The sequence below is a fragment of the Oncorhynchus keta genome, chromosome 6 (genome assembly GCF_023373465.1).
Source record: "Oncorhynchus keta strain PuntledgeMale-10-30-2019 chromosome 6, Oket_V2, whole genome shotgun sequence".
In the NCBI taxonomy this organism is placed as follows: domain Eukaryota; kingdom Metazoa; phylum Chordata; class Actinopteri; order Salmoniformes; family Salmonidae; genus Oncorhynchus; species Oncorhynchus keta.
Window position 1 is genome coordinate 4,740,679 of NC_068426.1, and position 20,873 is coordinate 4,761,551.

Consider the following 20,873-nt stretch of genomic DNA (forward strand, 5'->3'; position numbering starts at 1 on the left):
GTCTAACCAGAGGAGGTACCAACACACACGACTGTCAGTCTAACCAGAGGAGGAACCAACACACACGACTGTCAGTCTAACCAGAGGAGGTACCAACACACACGACTGTCAGTCTAACCAGAGGAGGTACCAACACACACGACTGTCAGTCTAACCAGAGGAGGTACCAACACACACGACTGTCAGTCTAACCAGAGGAGGAACCAACACACACGACTGTCAGTCTAACCAGAGGAGGTACCAACACACACGACTGTCAGTCTAACCAGAGGAGGTACCAACACACACGACTGTCAGTCTAACCAGAGGAGGACCAACACACACGACTGTCAGTCTAACCAGAGGAGGTACCAACACACACGACTGTCAGTCTAACCAGAGGAGGAACCAACACACACGACTGTCAGTCTAACCAGAGGAGGTACCAACACACACGACTGTCAGTCTAACCAGAGGAGGTACCAACACACACGACTGTCAGTCTAACCAGAGGAGGTACCAACACACACGACTGTCAGTCTAACCAGAGGAAGAACCAACACACGACTGTCAGTCTAACCAGAGGAGGTACCAACACACACGACTGTCAGTCTAACCAGAGGAGGAACCAACACACACGACTGTCAGTCTAACCAGAGGAGGTACCAACACACACGACTGTCAGTCTAACCAGAGGAAGAACCAACACACACGACTGTCAGTCTAACCAGAGGAAGAACCAACACACGACTGTCAGTCTAACCAGAGGACCAGACTGTCAGTCTAACCAGAGGAGGAACCAACACACACGACTGTCAGTCTAACCAGAGGAGGTACCAACACACACGACTGTCAGTCTAACCAGAGGAAGAACCAACACACACGACTGTCAGTCTAACCAGAGGAGGAACCAACACACACGACTGTCAGTCTAACCAGAGGAGGAACCAACACACACGACTGTCAGTCTAACCAGAGGAGGTACCAACACACACGACTGTCAGTCTAACCAGAGGAGGTACCAACACACACGACTGTCAGTCTAACCAGAGGAGGTACCAACACACACGACTGTCAGTCTAACCAGAGGAGGAACCAACACACACGACTGTCAGTCTAACCAGAGGAGGTACCAACACACACGACTGTCAGTCTAACCAGAGGAGGTACCAACACACACGACTGTCAGTCTAACCAGAGGAGGTACCAACACACACGACTGTCAGTCTAACCAGAGGAAGAACCAACACACGACTGTCAGTCTAACCAGAGGAGGTACCAACACACACGACTGTCAGTCTAACCAGAGGAGGAACCAACACACACGACTGTCAGTCTAACCAGAGGAGGTACCAACACACACGACTGTCAGTCTAACCAGAGGAAGAACCAACACACACGACTGTCAGTCTAACCAGAGGAGGAACCAACACACACGACTGTCAGTCTAACCAGAGGAGGAACCAACACACACGACTGTCAGTCTAACCAGAGGGGGAACCAACACACACGACTGTCAGGCTAACCAGAGGAGGTACCAACACACACGACTGTCAGTCTAACCAGAGGAGGTACCAACACACACGACTGTCAGTCTAACCAGAGGAGGTACCAACACACACGACTGTCAGTCTAACCAGAGGAGGTACCAACACACACGACTGTCAGTCTAACCAGAGGAGGTACCAACACACACGACTGTCAGTCTAACCAGAGGAGGTACCAACACACACGACTGTCAGTCTAACCAGAGGAGGTACCAACACACACGACTGTCAGTCTAACCAGAGGAGGTACCAACACACACGACTGTCAGTCTAACCAGAGGGGAACGAACACACACGACTATCAGTCTAACCAGAGGAGGTACCAACACACACGACTGTCAGTCTAACCAGAGGAGGTACCAACACACACGACTGTCAGTCTAACCAGAGGAGGAACCAACACACACGACTGTCAGTCTAACCAGAGGAGGTACCAACACACACGACTGTCAGTCTAACCAGAGGAGGTACCAACACACACGACTGTCAGTCTAACCAGAGGAGGTACCAACACACACGACTGTCAGTCTAACCAGAGGAAGAACCAACACACGACTGTCAGTCTAACCAGAGGAGGTACCAACACACACGACTGTCAGTCTAACCAGAGGAGGAACCAACACACACGACTGTCAGTCTAACCAGAGGAGGTACCAACACACACGACTGTCAGTCTAACCAGAGGAGGAACCAACACACACGACTGTCAGTCTAACCAGAGGAGGTACCAACACACACGACTGTCAGTCTAACCAGAGGAGGTACCAACACACACGACTGTCAGTCTAACCAGAGGAGGTACCAACACACACGACTGTCAGTCTAACCAGAGGAGGAACCAACACACACGACTGTCAGTCTAACCAGAGGAGGTACCAACACACACGACTGTCAGTCTAACCAGAGGAGGTACCAACACACACGACTGTCAGTCTAACCAGAGGAGGTACCAACACACACGACTGTCAGTCTAACCAGAGGAGGTACCAACACACACGACTGTCAGTCTAACCAGAGGAGGAACCAACACACACGACTGTCAGTCTAACCAGAGGAGGTACCAACACACACACGACTGTCAGTCTAACCAGAGGAGGTACCAACACACACGACTGTCAGTCTAACCAGAGGAGGTACCAACACACACGACTGTCAGTCTAACCAGAGGAAGAACCAACACACGACTGTCAGTCTAACCAGAGGAGGTACCAACACACACGACTGTCAGTCTAACCAGAGGAGGAACCAACACACACGACTGTCAGTCTAACCAGAGGAGGTACCAACACACACGACTGTCAGTCTAACCAGAGGAAGAACCAACACACACGACTGTCAGTCTAACCAGAGGAAGAACCAACACACGACTGTCAGTCTAACCAGAGGAGGTACCAACACACACGACTGTCAGTCTAACCAGAGGAGGAACCAACACACACGACTGTCAGTCTAACCAGAGGAGGTACCAACACACACGACTGTCAGTCTAACCAGAGGAAGAACCAACACACACGACTGTCAGTCTAACCAGAGGAGGAACCAACACACACGACTGTCAGTCTAACCAGAGGAGGAACCAACACACACGACTGTCAGTCTAACCAGAGGAGGTACCAACACACACGACTGTCAGTCTAACCAGAGGAGGTACCAACACACACGACTGTCAGTCTAACCAGAGGAGGTACCAACACACACGACTGTCAGTCTAACCAGAGGAGGAACCAACACACACGACTGTCAGTCTAACCAGAGGAGGTACCAACACAGACTGTCAGTCTAACCAGAGGAGGTACCAACACACACGACTGTCAGTCTAACCAGAGGAGGACCAACACACACGACTGTCAGTCTAACCAGAGGAAGAACCAACACACGACTGTCAGTCTAACCAGAGGAGGTACCAACACACACGACTGTCAGTCTAACCAGAGGAGGAACCAACACACACGACTGTCAGTCTAACCAGAGGAGGTACCAACACACACGACTGTCAGTCTAACCAGAGGAAGAACCAACACACACGACTGTCAGTCTAACCAGAGGAGGAACCAACACACACGACTGTCAGTCTAACCAGAGGAGGAACCAACACACACGACTGTCAGTCTAACCAGAGGAGGAACCAACACACACGACTGTCAGTCTAACCAGAGGAGGAACCAACACACACGACTGTCAGTCTAACCAGAGGAGGTACCAACACACGACTGTCAGTCTAACCAGAGGAGGTACCAACACACGACTGTCAGTCTAACCAGAGGAAGAACCAACACACGACTGTCAGTCTAACCAGAGGAGGAACCAACACACACGACTGTCAGTCTAACCAGAGGAGGTACCAACACACACGACTGTCAGTCTAACCAGAGGGGAACGAACACACACGACTGTCAGTCTAACCAGAGGAGGTACCAACACACACGACTGTCAGTCTAACCAGAGGAGGTACCAACACACACGACTGTCAGTCTAACCAGAGGAGGTACCAACACACACGACTGTCAGTCTAACCAGAGGAGGTACCAACACACACGACTGTCAGTCTAACCAGAGGAGGAACCAACACACACGACTGTCAGTCTAACCAGAGGAGGTACCAACACACACGACTGTCAGTCTAACCAGAGGAGGTACCAAGACACACGACTGTCAGTCTAACCAGAGGAGGTACCAACACACACGACTGTCAGTCTAACCAGAGGAGGAACCAACACACACGACTGTCAGTCTAACCAGAGGAGGTACCAACACACACGACTGTCAGTCTAACCAGAGGAGGTACCAACACACACGACTGTCAGTCTAACCAGAGGAGGAACGAACACACACGACTGTCAGTCTAACCAGAGGAGGAACCAACACACACGACTGTCAGTCTAACCAGAGGAGGAACCAACACACACGACTGTCAGTCTAACCAGAGGAGGTACCAACACACACGACTGTCAGTCTAACCAGAGGGGGAACGAACACACACGACTATCAGTCTAACCAGAGGAGGTACCAACACACACGACTGTCAGTCTAACCAGAGGAGGTACCAACACACACGACTGTCAGTCTAACCAGAGGAGGTACCAACACACACGACTGTCAGTCTAACCAGAGGAGGTACCAACACACACGACTGTCAGTCTAACCAGAGGAGGTACCAACACACACGACTGTCAGTCTAACCAGAGGAGGTACCAACACACACGACTGTCAGTCTAACCAGAGGAGGTACCAACACACACGACTGTCAGTCTAACCAGAGGAGGTACCAACACACACGACTGTCAGTCTAACCAGAGGGGGAACGAACACACACGACTATCAGTCTAACCAGAGGAGGTACCAACACACACGACTGTCAGTCTAACCAGAGGAGGTACCAACACACACGACTGTCAGTCTAACCAGAGGAGGTACCAACACACACGACTGTCAGTCTAACCAGAGGAGGTACCAACACACACGACTGTCAGTCTAACCAGAGGAGGTACCAACACACACGACTGTCAGTCTAACCAGAGGAGGTACCAACACACACGACTGTCAGTCTAACCAGAGGAGGTACCAACACACACGACTGTCAGTCTAACCAGAGGAGGAACGAACACACACGACTGTCAGTCTAACCAGAGGAGGAACCAACACACACGACTGTCAGTCTAACCAGAGGAGGAACCAACACACACGACTGTCAGTCTAACCAGAGGAGGTACCAACACACACGACTGTCAGTCTAACCAGAGGGGGAGGAACACACACGACTATCAGTCTAACCAGAGGAGGTACCACACACACGACTGTCAGTCTAACCAGAGGAGGTACCAACACACACGACTGTCAGTCTAACCAGAGGAGGAACCAACACACACGACTGTCAGTCTAACCAGAGGAGGTACCAACACACACGACTGTCAGTCTAACCAGAGGAGGTACCAACACACACGACTGTCAGTCTAACCAGAGGAGGTACCAACACACACGACTGTCAGTCTAACCAGAGGAGGTACCAACACACACGACTGTCAGTCTAACCAGAGGAGGTACCAACACACACGACTGTCAGTCTAACCAGAGGAGGAACCAACACACACGACTGTCAGTCTAACCAGAGGAGGTACCAACACACACGACTGTCAGTCTAACCAGAGGAGGTACCAACACACACGACTGTCAGTCTAACCAGAGGAGGTACCAACACACACGACTGTCAGTCTAACCAGAGGAAGAACCAACACACGACTGTCAGTCTAACCAGAGGAGGTACCAACACACACGACTGTCAGTCTAACCAGAGGGGAACGAACACACACGACTGTCAGTCTAACCAGAGGAAGAACCAACACACGACTGTCAGTCTAACCAGAGGAGGTACCAACACACACGACTGTCAGTCTAACCAGAGGAGGAACCAACACACACGACTGTCAGTCTAACCAGAGGAGGAACCAACACACACGACTGTCAGTCTAACCAGAGGAGGAACCAACACACACGACTGTCAGTCTAACCAGAGGAGGTACCAACACACACGACTGTCAGTCTAACCAGAGGGGAACGAACACACACGACTATCAGTCTAACCAGAGGAGGTACCAACACACACGACTGTCAGTCTAACCAGAGGAGGTACCAACACACACGACTGTCAGTCTAACCAGAGGAGGAACCAACACACACGACTGTCAGTCTAACCAGAGGAGGTACCAACACACACGACTGTCAGTCTAACCAGAGGAGGTACCAACACACACGACTGTCAGTCTAACCAGAGGAGGTACCAACACACACGACTGTCAGTCTAACCAGAGGAGGTACCAACACACGACTGTCAGTCTAACCAGAGGAGGTACCAACACACACGACTGTCAGTCTAACCAGAGGAGGAACCAACACACACGACTGTCAGTCTAACCAGAGGAGGTACCAACACACACGACTGTCAGTCTAACCAGAGGAGGTACCAACACACACGACTGTCAGTCTAACCAGAGGAGGTACCAACACACACGACTGTCAGTCTAACCAGAGGAAGAACCAACACACGACTGTCAGTCTAACCAGAGGAGGTACCAACACACACGACTGTCAGTCTAACCAGAGGAGGAACCAACACACACGACTGTCAGTCTAACCAGAGGAGGTACCAACACACACGACTGTCAGTCTAACCAGAGGAGGAACCAACACACACGACTGTCAGTCTAACCAGAGGAGGTACCAACACACACGACTGTCAGTCTAACCAGAGGAGGTACCAACACACACGACTGTCAGTCTAACCAGAGGAGGTACCAACACACACGACTGTCAGTCTAACCAGAGGAGGAACCAACACACACGACTGTCAGTCTAACCAGAGGAGGTACCAACACACACGACTGTCAGTCTAACCAGAGGAGGTACCAACACACACGACTGTCAGTCTAACCAGAGGAGGTACCAACACACACGACTGTCAGTCTAACCAGAGGAGGTACCAACACACACGACTGTCAGTCTAACCAGAGGAGGAACCAACACACACGACTGTCAGTCTAACCAGAGGAGGTACCAACACACACGACTGTCAGTCTAACCAGAGGAGGTACCAACACACACGACTGTCAGTCTAACCAGAGGAGGTACCAACACACACGACTGTCAGTCTAACCAGAGGAAGAACCAACACACGACTGTCAGTCTAACCAGAGGAGGTACCAACACACACGACTGTCAGTCTAACCAGAGGAGGAACCAACACACACGACTGTCAGTCTAACCAGAGGAGGTACCAACACACACGACTGTCAGTCTAACCAGAGGAAGAACCAACACACACGACTGTCAGTCTAACCAGAGGAAGAACCAACACACGACTGTCAGTCTAACCAGAGGAGGTACCAACACACACGACTGTCAGTCTAACCAGAGGAGGAACCAACACACACGACTGTCAGTCTAACCAGAGGAGGTACCAACACACACGACTGTCAGTCTAACCAGAGGAAGAACCAACACACACGACTGTCAGTCTAACCAGAGGAGGAACCAACACACACGACTGTCAGTCTAACCAGAGGAGGAACCAACACACACGACTGTCAGTCTAACCAGAGGAGGAACCAACACACACGACTGTCAGTCTAACCAGAGGAGGAACCAACACACACGACTGTCAGTCTAACCAGAGGAGGTACCAACACACACGACTGTCAGTCTAACCAGAGGAAGAACCAACACACGACTGTCAGTCTAACCAGAGGAGGTACCAACACACACGACTGTCAGTCTAACCAGAGGAGGAACCAACACACACGACTGTCAGTCTAACCAGAGGAGGTACCAACACACACGACTGTCAGTCTAACCAGAGGAAGAACCAACACACACGACTGTCAGTCTAACCAGAGGAGGAACCAACACACACGACTGTCAGTCTAACCAGAGGAGGAACCAACACACACGACTGTCAGTCTAACCAGAGGGGGAACCAACACACACGACTGTCAGTCTAACCAGAGGAGGAACCAACACACACGACTGTCAGTCTAACCAGAGGAGGTACCAACACACGACTGTCAGTCTAACCAGAGGAGGTACCAACACACGACTGTCAGTCTAACCAGAGGAAGAACCAACACACGACTGTCAGTCTAACCAGAGGAGGAACCAACACACACGACTGTCAGTCTAACCAGAGGAGGTACCAACACACACGACTGTCAGTCTAACCAGAGGAGGTACCAAGACACACGACTGTCAGTCTAACCAGAGGAGGTACCAACACACACGACTGTCAGTCTAACCAGAGGAGGAACCAACACACACGACTGTCAGTCTAACCAGAGGAGGTACCAACACACACGACTGTCAGTCTAACCAGAGGAGGTACCAACACACACGACTGTCAGTCTAACCAGAGGAGGAACGAACACACACGACTGTCAGTCTAACCAGAGGAGGAACCAACACACACGACTGTCAGTCTAACCAGAGGAGGAACCAACACACACGACTGTCAGTCTAACCAGAGGAGGTACCAACACACACGACTGTCAGTCTAACCAGAGGGGAACGAACACACACGACTATCAGTCTAACCAGAGGAGGTACCAACACACACGACTGTCAGTCTAACCAGAGGAGGTACCAACACACACGACTGTCAGTCTAACCAGAGGAGGTACCAACACACACGACTGTCAGTCTAACCAGAGGAGGTACCAACACACACGACTGTCAGTCTAACCAGAGGAGGTACCAACACACACGACTGTCAGTCTAACCAGAGGAGGTACCAACACACACGACTGTCAGTCTAACCAGAGGAGGTACCAACACACACGACTGTCAGTCTAACCAGAGGAGGTACCAACACACACGACTGTCAGTCTAACCAGAGGGGGAACGAACACACACGACTATCAGTCTAACCAGAGGAGGTACCAACACACACGACTGTCAGTCTAACCAGAGGAGGTACCAACACACACGACTGTCAGTCTAACCAGAGGAGGTACCAACACACACGACTGTCAGTCTAACCAGAGGAGGTACCAACACACACGACTGTCAGTCTAACCAGAGGAGGTACCAACACACACGACTGTCAGTCTAACCAGAGGAGGTACCAACACACACGACTGTCAGTCTAACCAGAGGAGGTACCAACACACACGACTGTCAGTCTAACCAGAGGAGGTACCAACACACACGACTGTCAGTCTAACCAGAGGAGGTACCAACACACACGACTGTCAGTCTAACCAGAGGAAGAACCAACACACGACTGTCAGTCTAACCAGAGGAGGTACCAACACACACGACTGTCAGTCTAACCAGAGGAGGAACCAACACACACGACTGTCAGTCTAACCAGAGGAGGTACCAACACACACGACTGTCAGTCTAACCAGAGGAAGAACCAACACACACGACTGTCAGTCTAACCAGAGGAGGAACCAACACACACGACTGTCAGTCTAACCAGAGGAGGAACCAACACACACGACTGTCAGTCTAACCAGAGGGGAACCAACACACACGACTGTCAGTCTAACCAGAGGAGGAACCAACACACACGACTGTCAGTCTAACCAGAGGAGGAACGAACACACACGACTGTCAGTCTAACCAGAGGAAGAACCAACACACACGACTGTCAGTCTAACCAGAGGAGGTACCAACACACACGACTGTCAGTCTAACCAGAGGAGGAACGAACACACACGACTGTCAGTCTAACCAGAGGAGGAACCAACACACACGACTGTCAGTCTAACCAGAGGAGGTACCAACACACACGACTGTCAGTCTAACCAGAGGAAGAACCAACACACGACTGTCAGTCTAACCAGAGGAAGAACCAACACACGACTGTCAGTCTAACCAGAGGAGGTACCAACACACGACTGTCAGTCTAACCAGAGGAGGTACCAACACACACGACTGTCAGTCTAACCAGAGGAGGTACCAACACACGACTGTCAGTCTAACCAGAGGAGGAACCAACACACACGACTGTCAGTCTAACCAGAGGAGGTACCAACACACACGACTGTCAGTCTAACCAGAGGAGGTACCAACACACACGACTGTCAGTCTAACCAGAGGAGGTACCAACACACACGACTGTCAGTCTAACCAGAGGAGGAACCAACACACACGACTGTCAGTCTAACCAGAGGAGGTACCAACACACACGACTGTCAGTCTAACCAGAGGAGGTACCAACACACACGACTGTCAGTCTAACCAGAGGAGGTACCAACACACACGACTGTCAGTCTAACCAGAGGAGGTACCAACACACACGACTGTCAGTCTAACCAGAGGAAGAACCAACACACACAGTAACCGGGATTCGTTGGATAAGGTGATGTTTTTCCACTCCTCAAGTGTTGATGATCGCCTGCCCACAGGAGCTGCTTTTTCTGTTGTTTTTAAGCTGATAGGAGCAGAACCCGGTGTGGATAGTCCATATGTGACAAGGACCGATCCGCCGCTGTCTGGATGTTGTGTGTTTGTCTCACCGTTCTGGGTAAACTGAGACACTGTCGTGCGTGAAAAAGCCCAGGAGGCTGTTTCTGAGATACTGGAACCATCGCGCCTGGCACCAATGATCATACTACACTCAGTCTCTAAGGTCACTATGATCATACCACACTCAGTCTCTAAGGTCACTATGATCATACCACACTCAGTCTCTTAGGTCACTATGATCATACCACACTCAGTCTCTTAGGTCACTATGATCATACCACACTCAGTCTCTTAGGTCACTATGATCATACCACACTCAGTCTCTTAGGTCACTATGATCATACCACACCCAGCCTCGTAGGTCACTATGATCATACCACACTCAGCCTCTTAGGTCACTATGATCATACCACACTCAGCCTCTTAGGTCACTATGATCATACCACACTCAGCCTCTTAGGTCACTATGATCATACCACACTCAGCCTCTTAGGTCACTATGATCATACCACACTCAGCCTCTTAGGTCACTATGATCATACTACACTCAGCCTCTTAGGTCACTATGATCATACCACACTCAGCCTCTTAGGTCACTATGATCATACCACACTCAGCCTCTTAGGTCACTATGATCATACCACACTCAGCCTCTTAGGTCACTATGATCATACCACACTCAGCCTCTTAGGTCACTATGATCATACTACACTCAGCCTCTTAGGTCACTATGATCATACCACACTCAGCCTCTTAGGTCACTATGATCATACTACACTCAGCCTCTTCGGTCACTATGATCATACCACACTCAGCCTCTTCGGTCACTATGATCATACCACACTCAGCCTCTTAGGTCACTATGATCATACCACACTCAGCCTCTTAGGTCACTATGATCATACCACACTCAGTCTCTTAGGTCACTATGATCATACCACACTCAGCCTCTTAGGTCACTATGATCATACCACACTCAGCCTCTTAGGTCACTATGATCATACCACACTCAGTCTCTTAGGTCACTATGATCATACCACACTCAGTCTCTTAGGTCACTATGATCATACCACACCCAGTGTCTTAGGTCACTATGATCATACCACACCCAGTGTCTTAGGTCACTATGATCATACCACACACCCAGTTTCTTAGGTCACTGGTTTTGCCCATTCTGAATGTCTCGATGCCTGTCTGCCTGCTTTATAGAACAAGCCACGGCCACGTGACTCACTGTCTGTAGGACCGAACCATTTTGGTGAACAGGGTGGTGTCGCCTAACAAACTGGCTACTGATATATACAGTACCAGTCAGAAGTTTGGACATACGTGTTATTTTATAGTTTTGATGTTCTCACTATTATTCTACGATGTAGAAAATAGTCCTAATAAAAGGAAAACCCTTGAATGAGTAGGTGTGTCCAAACTCTGGACCGGTTCTGTCTGTCTGTTAATTAATCATTATAATTAATTAATAAATAAAATCTCATAATCTGTAATTATATATATAAATAAATAAAATTAATAATCTGTAATTATATATATATATATATATATATATATTCGTTCACTGGTATACCAACAGCATATCTATGTATGTCCAGAGCCCAGCTGTGTACCTTGGCTTCATTCTTGGTCTGCTCATCCACAGCCTTCACTCTGGTACACACAGTCTTCTGCCATGTTAATTCCACCAGCCTCAGACGCAGTTCGCTCTGAGAGAAACACACATACACACACTTTACCGTGTTCAACCACTCAATCCATCTTAAAAAGGGCAATCTGCAGTTCAAACAATAACAAAGCAGACACCCCGTCACTGTTTTGGTAAACAGCTGACGGACAGGGCTGGAGAAATGTAACCCGTCTCTTCATAGACAGAGCTATGGATGCAAGGACTGACCATCGATGATATTAAAATGATACCTTTGTTTACAAACAACGGAGTAAAACCAAGCTTCCATTTTGGGTTCTGATTATGGGGTAAACGACAGTTGAACTAAGCTCATGACACATTTACAAGTTATATGCTCCTAGAATCATATCATCCATTTAAATATCCCCAGATGGCTGTATCAGATTTACTCTTTCAGAAACCATAACAACAAATCTTTATCAGCAACAGCAGCATGTTGTGTCCTCGGGGCCTCACCTTCATATCCTCAAGGACCTCTGGAACAGGAGCCACATCATGGTGTCTGAAAAGACAAGGGAACACTATCATGTTATTTAAGGACCTGGTTTGAATGCTCTACGTGACAGAAACTCTGGCCTTGAGAGCATCAGTTTGGTGATATCCACCCGATTGCTCAAAGAGAGAATTTGAGGGAAGGGTAGGCTAACGTGTTCCTAGATCAGTGGTTAACGGTCAACCTCCAACCAGTGATAGGTGGTGAAATAATAACTCTGATCAAACCAGTGATAGTGAGGAAACAAAATGTTTTGATCAAATACTACGCATTTTACAAACACTTTCACAGAATTCTCATCACCGTAACAGAATTCTCATCACCGTAACAGAATTCTCATCACCGTAACAGAATTCTCATCACCGTAACAGAATTTGAATCCCCAAAAAGCAATTAACAAATCAATATTTCTAAAAATAAAAAAATTAAACACCGCTCCCCTGAAAGGCCCAATTTAAACCAACTGAAACAAATCTGGGGAAGGGTACCAAAACATTTCTGCAGCATTGAAGGTCCCCAAGAACACAGTGGCCTCCATCATTCTTAAATGGATGAAGTTTGGAACCACCAAGACCCTTCCTAGATCTGGACACCTGGCCAAACTGAACAATCAGTGGAGAGGGGCCTTGGTCAGGGAAGTGACCAAGAACCCGATGGTCACTGACAGAGCTCCAGAGTTCCTCTGTGGAGATGGGAGAACCTTCCAGAAGAACAACCATCTCTGCAGCACTCCACTAATCAGGCCTTTATGGTAGAGTGGCCAGACAGAAGCCACTCCTTAGTAAAAAGGCACATGACAGCTCAATTTTTTATTTATTTTTTACCTTTATTTAACTAGGCAAGTCAGTTAAGAACAAATTCTTATTTTCAATGACGGCCTAGGAACACTGGGTTAACTGCCTTGTTCAGGGGCAGAAGGACAGATTTGTACCTTGTCAGCTCGGGATTCGATCTTGCAACCTTTCGGTTACTAGTCCAACGCTGCCACACATGGAGCTTGCTAGACAAACCTACAGGACTCTCAAACCATGAGAAACAAAACCCTCTGGTCTGATGAAACCAAGATTGAACTATTTGGCCTGAATGCCAAGCGTCACGTCTGGAGGAAACCTGGCACCATCCCTAAGGTGAAGCATGATGGTGGCAGCATCATGTCTGGAGGAAACCTGGCACCATCCCTAAGGTGAAGCATGATGGTGGCAGCATCATGTCTGGAGGAAACCTGGCACCATCCCTAAGGTGAAGCATGATGGTGGCAGCATCATGTCTACCTGGCACCATCTCTACAGTGAAGCATGGTGGTGGCAGCATTATGTCTGGAGGAAACCTGGCACCATCTCTACAGTGAAGCATGGTGGTGGCAGCATTATGTCTGGAGGAAACCTGGCACCATCTCTACAGTGAAGCATGGTGGTGGCAGCATTATGTCTGGAGGAAACCTGGCACCATCCATAAGGTGAAGCATAATGGTGGCAGCATCATGTCTGGAGGAAACCTGGCACTATCCCTAAGGTGAAGCATGATGGTGGCAGCATCATGCTGACTTGCCAAGTTAAATAAAAGTTAAATAAAAAAAATATTTTAAAAAATGCTGTGGGGATGTTTTTCAGCTGCAGGGACTGGGAGACTAGTCAGGATCGAGGGAAAGATGAACAGAGCAAAGAACAGAGAGATCCTTGATGTAAACCTACTCCAGAGCGCTCAGGACCTCAGACTGGGGTGAAGATTCACATTCCAACAGGACAACGACCCTAAATACAAAACCCTCTTAGGCCTCACTCCCCCCTATCTGAGATATCTACTGCAGCCCTAATCCTCCACATACAAACACCCGTTCTGCCAGTCACATTCTGTTAAAGGTCCCCAAAGCACACACATCCCTGGGTCGCTCCTCTTTCCAGTTCTCTGCAGCTAGCGACTGGAACGAGCTTCAACAAACACTCAAACTGCACAGTTCTCGCTCAATCTCTTCATTCAAAGACTCAAATCATGGACACTGACAGTTGTGGCTGCTTTGCGTGACGTATTGTCTCTACCTTCTTTCTTGCCCTTTGTGCTGTTGTCTGTGCCCATTAATGTTTGTACCACGTTTTGGGCTGCTACCATGTTGTCATGCTGTGTTGTCATGTGTTGCTACCTTGCTGTGTTGCTGCCTTGCTGTGTTGCCATGTGTTGCTGCCTTGCTGTGTTGCCATGTGTTGCTACCTTGCTATGTTGTCGTCTTAGGTCTCTCTTTATGTAGTGTTGTGTTGTCGCTCTTGTCGTGATGTGTGCTTTGTCCTATATTTCTGTTATTTATTTTTTAAATCCCAACCCCCGTCCCAACAGGAGGTTTTATGCCTTTCGGTAGGCCGTCGTTGTAAATAAGAATTATTTCTTAACCGACTTGCCTAGTTAAAAGGTGAAATTATATATATGTATTTTTTGAATAAAATAAAAAGCACACAGCCAAGACAACACAGGAGTGGCTTCTGGACATGTCTCTGAATGTCCTCAGGAGTGGCTTCTGGACATGTCTCTGAATGTCCTCAGGAGTGGCTTCTGGACATGTCTCTGAATGTCCTCAGGAGTGGCTTCTGGACATGTCTCTGAATGTCCTCAGGAGTGGCTTCTGGACATGTCTCTGAATGTCCTCAGGAGTGGCTTCTGGACATGTCTCTGAATGTCCTCAAGAGTGGCTTCTGGACATGTCTCTGAATGTCCTCAGGAGTGGCTTCTGGACATGTCTCTGAATGTCCTCAGGAGTGGCTTCTGGACATGTCTCTGAATGTCCTTACTGTGTTCAACCACTCAATCCATCTTAAAAGGGCAATCTGCAGGTCAAACAATAATAAAGCAGGCACCCCCCCACCCCCCAGAGTTTGGACTTTAACCCAATCGAACATCTCCGGAGAGACCTAAAAATAGCTGTGCAGCAAAGCTCCCCATCCAACCTGACAGAACTTGAGAGAAATCTGTAGAAAAGAATGGGAGACACTCCCCAAATACAGGTGTGCCAAGCTTGTAGCATCATACACAAGGAGACTCGAGGCTGTGATCACTGCAAAACAGTGTTTCAACAAAGTACTGAGTAAAGGGTCTGAATACTTATGTAAATGTATACTTAAAAAATAATATATATATATATATATATATATATATATATATATATATATACACATTTGATTTTTTTAAATAAAAACGTGTTTTTGCTTTGTCATTATGGGGTATTGTGTGTAGATTGATGAGGGGGGGACAATTTAACACATTTTAGAATAAGGCTGTAACATAAAATGTGGAAAAAGTCTAGGTCTCTGAATACTTTGCCGAATGCACTGTGCGAATTCTTTTTCATTTTACCTTTATTGAACTAGGAAAGTCAGTTAAAAACAAATTCTTATTTTCAATGACGGCCTAGGAACACTGGGTTAACTGCCTGTTCAGGGGCAGAATGACAGATTTTCTACCTTGTCAGCTCGGGGATTTGAACTTGCAACCTTTCGGTTACTAGTCCAATGCTCTAACCACTAGGCTACCCTGCCGAATGCACTGTTTATGTCATTCAAATATACTGAAGAAAAACATAATTTACTAAGTTACAGTCCATATAAGGAAATCAGTCAATTGAAATAAATACATTAGGCCCTATTCTTTGAATTTTACATGACTAGGCAGGGGTGCAGTCATGGGTGGGCCTTGGAGGGCATAGGCCCGCCCACTTGGAAGCTAAACCCACCCACTGCGGAGCCAGGCCCAGCCAATCAGGATGAGTTTTCCCCCCCAAAAAAGGGCTTTATTACAGAAATAAGTACTTCGTTGACCTTTGAAAACTGAATTTAAAGACATTAAAGACTCGAGGCCTTCTAATCAGATGAATTAATTTAATATTTTAAAAAGGACCCGCGGACAACAGTGACACTCAAAGTCAAACTTAAATGGATCATTGTTAACAGTTAACTGGAGAGACTCCAACGAACATGATGCACCATAGAACACATCTTTCAGGAGCTCTGTCGGGGCAGTCCCGTTAGATCTCTCATATACTGCTTACAGACACGTTGCATAGGCATAGTTCATAGGGTTGGTGCCTGCATGCGTCTGGCACAGTCTCTGATCTTAACTTAAAGAACATACGCTGACTGTTCTGCCAGATGGTCCTAAAGGGGGGTCATGACCATCTCCCCCTCATATCTTTACCAAACACAGGCAGGAACCAAGGATTATTTATGACCTGACAGATTAGGTGAACATTTTCAAATCTGTCTCTTCACATGATACAATGTCCTTCACAACTTTTAACACCCCTGAACAGAATCAAGCACCTGACACAATTAAACAACCATTTTTGTTATGCGTTTCTGAGATCAGGGTAGGGAAAGCTGATCCTAGATCTGTAGGCCTCAGGGGGAAACTTGGAACATGTGTTACCTGTGTGCCCGGGACTCCCTACACACCACACAGATGGGTTTGTTGTCGGTGTGACAATAGAGCTTCAGCTCCTCTCCATGCCTGTCGCATTTCCCATCTATCTGGACACGCTTGGACGGAGCCGGCTGCTCACAGGTCTTAAGACACTCCAACCCACTCAGCTTATCAACAAGGTTCTTAACCAGGTAGTTCTTGGTGAAGCTGATCTTGTTAAATATCTATAGAGAAAGAGAAACATTTGGAACAAACCTCTTTTAGATTATTACCGTCAAATGAAAAGGAGGTACTGAATTTGCTTGCTACAACAACAGGTAGAGCGGGGCGATATGGTCAAAAATACTCTACATGACCAAAAGTATGTGGACACCTGCTCGCCGAACAGCTCATTCCAAAACCATGGCCATTAATATGGGGTTGGTCCCCCCCTTTGCTGCTATAACAGCCTCCACTCTTCTGGGAAGGCTTTCCACTAGATGTTGGAACATTGCTGTAGGGACTTGCTTCCATTCAGCCACAAGAACATGAATGAGGTCGGGTGATTAGGCCTGGCACGTAGCCGGTGTTCCAATTCATCCCAGAGGTGTTCGGTGGGGTTGAGGTCAGGGCTCTGTGCACAACGATCTCGACAAACCATTTCTATACGGACCTTGCTTTGTGCCCAGAGGAATTGTCAGGCTGAAACAAGAAAGGGCCTTCCCCAAACTTTTGCCACAAAGTTGGAAGCACAAAATTGCTGGTTCTGCTCACACTGCCCTACCCTATGCTCTGACCTCTTTCTCCCCTCTCTCTCCAGATGAAATCTCGCGTCTTGTGACGGCCGGCCGCCCAACAACCTGCCCGCTTGACCCTATCCCCTCCTCTCTTCTCCAGACCATTTCCGGAGACCTTCTCCCTTACCTCACCTCGCTCATCAACTCATCCCTGACCGCTGGCTACGTCCCTCCCGTCTTCAAGAGAGCGAGAGTTGCACCCCTTCTGAAAAAACCTACACTCGATCCCTCCGATGTCAACAACTACAGACCAGTATCCCTTCTCTCTTTTCTCTCCAAAACTCTTGAGCGTGCCGTCCTTGGCCAGCTCTACCGCTATCTCTCTCAGAATGACCTTCTTGATCCAAATCAGTCAGGTTTCAAGACTAGTCATTCAACTGAGACTGCTCTTCTCTGTATCACGGAGGCGCTCCGCACTGCTAAAGCTAACTCTCTCTCCTCTGCTCTCATCCTTCTAGACCTATCGGCTGCCTTCGATACTGTGAACCATCAGATCCTCCTCTCCACCCTCTCCGAGTTGGGCATCTCCGGCGCGGCCCACGCTTGGATTGCGTCCTACCTGACAGGTCGCTCCTACCAGGTGGCGTGGCGAGAATCTGTCTCCTCACCACGCGCTCTCACCACTGGTGTCCCCCAGGGCTCTGTTCTAGGCCCTCTCTTATTCTCGCTATACACCAAGTCACTTGGCTCTGTCATAACCTCACATGGTCTCTCCTATCATTGCTATGCAGACGACACACAATTAATCTTCTCCTTTCCCCCTTCTGATGACCAGGTGGCGAATCGCATCTCTGCATGTCTGGCAGACATATCAGTGTGGATGACGGATCACCACCTCAAGCTGAACCTCAGCAAGACGGAGCTCCTCTTCCTCCCGGGGGAAGGACTGCCCGTTCCATGATCTCGCCATCACGGTTGACAACTCCATTGTGTCCTCCTCCCAGAGCGCTAAGAACCTTGGCGTGATCCTGGACAACACCCTGACGTTCTCAACTAACATCAAGGCGGTGTCCCGCTCCTGTAGGTTCATGCTCTACAACATCCGCAGAGTACGACCCTGCCTCACACAGGAAGCGGCGCAGGTCCTAATCCAGGCACTTGTCATCTCCCGTCTTGATTACTGCAACTCGCTGTTGGCTGGGCTCCCTGCCTGTGCCATTAAACCCCTACAACTCATCCAGAACGCCGCAGCCCGTCTGGTGTTCAACCTTCCCAAGTTCTCTCACGTCACCCCGCTCCTCCGCTCTCTCCACTGGCTTCCAGTTGAAGCTCGCATCCGCTACAAGACCATGGTGCTCGCCTACGGAGCTGTGAGGGGAACGGCACCTCAGTACCTCCAGGCTCTGATCAGGCCCTACACCCAAACAAGGGCACTGCGTTCATCCACCTCTGGCCTGCTCACCTCCCTACCACTGAGGAAGTACAGTTCCCGCTCAGCCCAGTCAAAACTGTTCGCTGCTCTGGCCCCCCAATGGTGGAACAAACTCCCTCACGACGCCAGGACAGCGGAGTCAATCACCACCTTCCGGAGACACCTGAGACCCCACCTCTTCAAGGAATACCTAGGATAGGGTAAGTAAGGGTAAGTAATCCTTCTCACCCCCTTCAACAAGATTTAGATGCAAGTGGCTGTTCCACTGGTTGTCATAAGGTGTATGCACCAATTTGTAAGTCGCTCTGGATAAGAGCGTCTGCTAAATGACTTAAATGTAAATGTAGAATGTCTAGAATGTATGCTGCAGTGTTAAGATTTTCCTTCACTGGAACAAAGAGGTCTAGCCTGAACCATGGAAAATAGCCCCAGACCATTATTCATCCTCAAACTTTACAGTTGGCACTATGCATTGGGGCAGGTAGCATTCTCCAGGGATCCGCCAAACCCAGATTTGTCTGTTGGACTGCCAGATGTTGTTGAATTACCCCAGAGAACATGTTTTCACTGCTCCAGAGTCCAATGGCAGTGAGCTTTACACCACTGCAGCCAACGCTTGGCATTGCACATGGGGATCTTAGGCCTTTGTGCAGCTGCTCGGCCTTGTAAACCCATTTCATGAAGCTCCCGATGAACAGTTATTGTGCTGACGTTGCTTCCAGGCAGTTTGAAACTCTGTAATAAGTGTTGCAACAGAGGACAGACGATTTTTAAGTGCTACGTGCTTCAGCACTCAGTGGTCCCATTCTGTGAGCTTGTGTGGCCTACCACGTCGCAGCTGAGCTGTTGTTGCTCCTGGATGTTTCCACGTAACAATAACAGCACTTACAGTTGACCGGGGCAGCTCTAGCAGGTCAGAAATTTGACATACTAACATTCTACCACAAATGTTTGGTTATGGAGATTGCATGGCTGTGAGCTGGATATTATACAACTGTCAGTGTGGCTGAAAAATAGAAATCCACTCATTTGAATGGGTGTCCACATACTTTTGTAACTATAGTGTTTTTTCTTATTTTATATTTCGAAATAAGTTCTAAATATATGCACATGACACGAGAACAAGGTTTCTCAAGCTGGGTCCCTTGGAACCCCCCCCAAGGGGTGCATGTTTTAGTTTTTGCCCTAGCACTACACAGCTGATTTAAATAAACTAATCATCAAGGTTTGATCATTTGAATCAGCTGTGTAGGGCCAAAACCAAAAACGTACAGGCCTTGGGGTCAGCGTATGGGAAACGCTGCCCTAGGATGACAACATATGAATTAAAAATGGATTTTAATGGGCTTTCTGATGGTTTCATACTCAATCAAACTAGGATAAAACTGACAGAGAAGTAGCCCAACATGTAATAGAACAGTTCATTTATTTTGCAGTTGTATCAAAATACATTTATAGATTGTATTGTAAAAAATCCATACATGTATGTGGATCGATACCGGTATACCCCCTAAAAATATATCGCCCAGCCCTAGAAAAACCTTGTCCTCCGGGTTACCTTCGCCCATGGTAACCTACAAGCGTCAGGCTCTTAAAAGATACCTTCATCAATGGCTGCTAAAAGTAGTTCGGGTCTGAATGTGCCCTAACA

The 20,873-nt window shown here is 48.3% G+C and overlaps 1 protein-coding gene across 2 annotated transcripts in view; it reads right to left on the minus strand.

Moving 5' to 3' along the window:
- Nucleotides 1-20,873, minus strand: part of trim47 (tripartite motif containing 47) — a 72,180-nt gene that overhangs the window by 50,441 nt on the left and 866 nt on the right. For both annotated transcript variants that reach the window (XM_052520239.1, XM_052520237.1), the window contains exons 2-4: nucleotides 17,081-17,298; nucleotides 12,637-12,682; nucleotides 12,104-12,199 (exon numbers count right to left, since the gene is read on the minus strand). In XM_052520239.1, the coding sequence (XP_052376199.1) occupies nucleotides 12,104-12,199; nucleotides 12,637-12,682; nucleotides 17,081-17,298 (360 nt within the window). The remainder of the gene's footprint in view (nucleotides 1-12,103; nucleotides 12,200-12,636; nucleotides 12,683-17,080; nucleotides 17,299-20,873) is intronic.